This window comes from Solanum pennellii, chromosome 1 (genome assembly GCF_001406875.1).
Source record: "Solanum pennellii chromosome 1, SPENNV200".
NCBI classification, from domain to species: Eukaryota; Viridiplantae; Streptophyta; class Magnoliopsida; order Solanales; family Solanaceae; genus Solanum; species Solanum pennellii.
The window spans coordinates 100,246,133-100,250,252 of record NC_028637.1 but is presented as its reverse complement, the minus strand read 5'-3'; the positions used below and the strand labels follow the sequence as shown (position 1 = coordinate 100,250,252).

General features: G+C 27.9%; 1 protein-coding gene across 1 annotated transcript in view; it reads left to right on the top strand.

Moving 5' to 3' along the window:
- The window catches only part of LOC107025601 (desiccation-related protein PCC13-62-like), a 6,687-nt gene extending 5,398 nt beyond the window's left edge, over positions 1 to 1,289 (top strand). Inside the window, exons 2-4 of the mRNA XM_015226375.2 lie at positions 30 to 272; positions 446 to 671; positions 815 to 1,289. Of these exons, the coding sequence (XP_015081861.2) occupies positions 30 to 272; positions 446 to 671; positions 815 to 1,195 (850 nt within the window). The 3' untranslated portion in view covers positions 1,196 to 1,289. The remainder of the gene's footprint in view (positions 1 to 29; positions 273 to 445; positions 672 to 814) is intronic.
- The last annotated feature ends 2,831 nt before the right edge of the window (positions 1,290 to 4,120 follow it).

Here is a 4,120-nt window from a genome sequence, read left to right as displayed (position 1 = left end):
TATGCAAAAAATACTAATTGTCCATCAGGGTACCCAAAGAAGGGAGTGGGAGTGGAGAAAGAGGATATAGACAAAATGCAATTTGCAGTGAATTTAGAGTTTTTAGAAGCAGAGTACTTTTTATGGGCTTCTTATGGATTTGGGCTTGATGTAGTTGCACCAAATTTGCCTATGTCTGGGCCACCTCCAATTGGTGCTAGAAAAGCAAATCTTGATCAACTTACCAGTAACATTATTATGGAATTTGCTAATCAAGAAGTTGGTCATCTAAGGTAAAAAATTGAAATTTGGAATCATGAAGAATTTGGAGTATTGACGTCACATATCCAAATCTTAAATCATGATATTAAATTGCATGTTCAAACGAAAGCTGAGTTTTATGTACCATGGTGGGAAATGTTTATATATAATTAGTTTGTGTAATGTGTGTTTGATTGTTTTGCAGGTCACTTAACTCAACAGTTGGTGTTTTTCCAAGACCTTTGTTAGATCTTAGTGCTAAACATTTTGCAAAGATATTTGACGATGCTTTTGGGCACAAGTTAGTACCTCCATTTGATCCATACAGAGACAGTTTGAGCTACATGTTATCTTGCTATGTGGTTCCATATGTTGGATTGGTTGGTTATGTTGGTACAAATCCCAATATCAATGGCTACGAAACCAAAAGGGTAAGTAAATATATATGTATTTCACAAACACAAAGCACAGATCTAACAAATATGACTCTAAAGTTAAATGAAAAATGACAAATATATTGTAAAGGTATAATGATTAACGAGTGACAAATATAATACTTTTTTTTCGTTTGTAGCTTTTGGCAGGATTATTAGGTGTTGAATCAGGACAAGATGCAGTTATAAGGATGTACCTCTATGCGAGAGCAACAGAATTAGTTTTTCCTTACCAATATACTGTGGCTGATTTCACATCTCGAATATCAGGACTAAGAAATAAACTAGGTAAATGCGGGATCAAAGATGAAGGTATATATATTCAACCACCACTCGGAGCAGAGAATCGGACTAGTAGTAACGTATTATCAGCTGATTTTGGTTCACTTTCCTACAAAAGAACTCCAGCTGAGATTCTAAGGATCGTATATGGTTCTGGAGATGAACATGTGCCCGGTGGATTTTATCCCAAGGGTGCAAACGGAAAAATTGCTAAGGAATTTCTGAAAATAATTAAATGATCATTATCTATATTTGTAATAAATTTTTATGAAATAAAATAAACATGCTGTATGGTGTTAATTTTGAGAGAATTCCAACAATGACTTACATAAAGATTCAGTAAATGAAGTAAAATATTGTTCTATTTAATTTCCTTAACGTGTTGTTTAAAATTTTATATAAATCTTTAATGGTGTTCCTTGAAAAAAAAATTCTCATTCCAAATCTCTTTGATAATATCACTAAGCAGTCGAGTTTTCGGCCCCAATAGTTTTAAGGACAACATCAAATATTATACATCATATTGTAAAGAAAAAATAAATGTTGTGCATGCAACAATGTTTTATGCTGAAGAAAATAAGCAATAAAGGTGTCCACTAATTTTATAATTATATATAAAACGATGTTATGTAGTATATATTTATCCACTAATTTCATTATGACTCCTTCTGAAAAATTTATAAACGTATGGCTGCATAGTTGTGTTTATAATTTCTATCCTTTTTATTTTTTAAATTGAAAATGGGAGATGTGGAGAATCAAAGCTCACCAACAAATTGAGAATTTAAAATTCCTTATATTTCTATTTTATAAATCACCATTAAAAGAATTTTAATTAAGATACACAATTTTTATAATAGTTAGCATGCTTATATATTTAATTGAACACATAATTATTTGGATTCAAGAACAATAATTATTAAATATAATAACTATAAAAAAATGAAAGTGAAGACATTTTTGTAAGTAGTGATGTAGACATACAAAAAGACATTTTTGTTGGCTTGTTTACCATTTATTCAATAAAATTAAAAACAAGAGCAGTGGTTTTTTAACCATTTATTCAATAGAATTAAAATTTAGACGGAAGGATATAAATCAAACAAAACAACATAGCGGAGCTGAGTAAGAAAAGAAATTTGAAATTGTCTTTGCATTTACATTTAATTTTTTTTAAAGATAAATCTCATTCATGAAATTAGATTATTAACCAAACGAATAATGTTTTGAAGGATTAAAAAAAAAAACTGGCATCTAAATAATTAAAGAATGAAAAAAATAATGAGCAACTATGATGAATTTTGCATAGATTACACTAATTATCATCATCAAATCTTACTACATTTCCTTTTGTATGAAATCGACAATGGAGAGGTTCGGAAGCCCTCTATTTTATGTCATATGATATTATCACCATGAAATCTTTCCAGAAACAATCCTCAAACTGAAGTTCCGCAATATAAAGTTGTTAAACTTAAATTACGTATGGAGGAAATGCACTAGGAATTTCACTCCTATTTGTCGTTCGATACAAAATCAAAATCATTCCATAAATTTAATCAAAATCGTTCGATAAATATTTTGATCATTTCGGAAGTAATTTGTATCGTCTGAACATTTTTCCGAATCACAAAATTTTAATTGATTGGAGCCATAACCTTTTCCATTTTTTTCTTGTTTATACAAAACTTGCTCTTATTTATTAATTATGCATTTATTAATTATGTTTGTACACAAGTTGCTATTATTTATTATTTTATTTTTTCTTTCGTAATTGTTGTTTTTAATGTAGTATTAATATAATATTATTATTTGTAATCATATTGAGGATTATTTATAGCAATTTAGTTTAACAAGATGTTAGCCTATTTTTAATAGATTATCTTAGATGTTAGTTTTAAAAAAATTATTTATAAGTATAAAAATTGAATAGTTTAATTTAAAATTCTAAAATATTTCACTATTACAAACTTTTCGCTTCACATTAACTATTAAAGAAAATAACTCAACTTTGATTGCATTGTAAAATATCTTTTTAATTATATTGACATAAGAATAATTGCAAGTTAAAAAATATTTTTTCATATATAAATTTTAATTTTATGTAGAATTAAATCTAAAAAGAGAAAAGTCTTCGAGAAAGTGAATATCAGTTCATATAAAAATAAAAATTCAAATTTTATTTCATAATAAGTCGAATCAAACGATTCCATTCCTACAAAACGAAGCTAGTTATTAATTGGAAATTGATAGAAACTAATAAGTACGATAGAAACAAATATGTGATCAATGAGATATTGATCCCACACTTGTTTTCATTAGTGAATATTCTTAATTCCTCCTTCTTGCAACGAAAGTTAGGATGAAATCCAGCACGCGGCGGGCAAGGGTGAATCGATGAAGGAGTGAGCATGAATGAGGATGAAAATTAGGAGGACGAACAAATGGCCATGGACGAGGAGGTAGCCATGGATGAGGACGAATACATATTGGATAGAACCTATTTAGTTGAGTCCGAAGCCTAAAGGGTAAAAAATGTTAACAAAAATTCTAAAACACTATATGAAATTTCTTTTTAACCAAAAGGGCAAAATCGCTCGCGAAGTAGCAATTTTGTCCATTGGAAAAAGCAAAATCGCTGCTATAGCAGCGATTTTGTTAAATTTGATTTTTTTTTAAAAAAAAATAAAATTAAAACAAAATCGCTCCCGAGGGAGCGATTTTCAATTTTCAAAATTTTTTTAATAACCTTTTTAAGTAAGTCGGCAGCGACATTACCTTAAATTTTTATTTTTTTTTGCTTCTTTTATTTAAAAAAGTTTAAATGAAAACAATATTTTTTTAAAATTAAATTGCTGCGATTTTTAATTATTTCTTTTTTAATTTTTAAAAATTAAATCACTAAAAAAAATTTGATTTAAAATCGCTGCCTTGGCAGCGATTTATTTTTTTTAAAAAAATAAATTAAAAATCATTGCCTTGGCAGCTATTTGATTTTAAAAAAAATAAAAAATTGATTTAAACTTTTTTTATAAAAAAAAAAGCAAAAAATATTAATTAAAAAAAATTATACACAAGTCGCTGCCTAAGCAGCGACATATAAAAGAAATATTAAAAAAAAGATTTTTATTTTGAAAATCGCTCCCGAGGGAGCGATTTTGTTA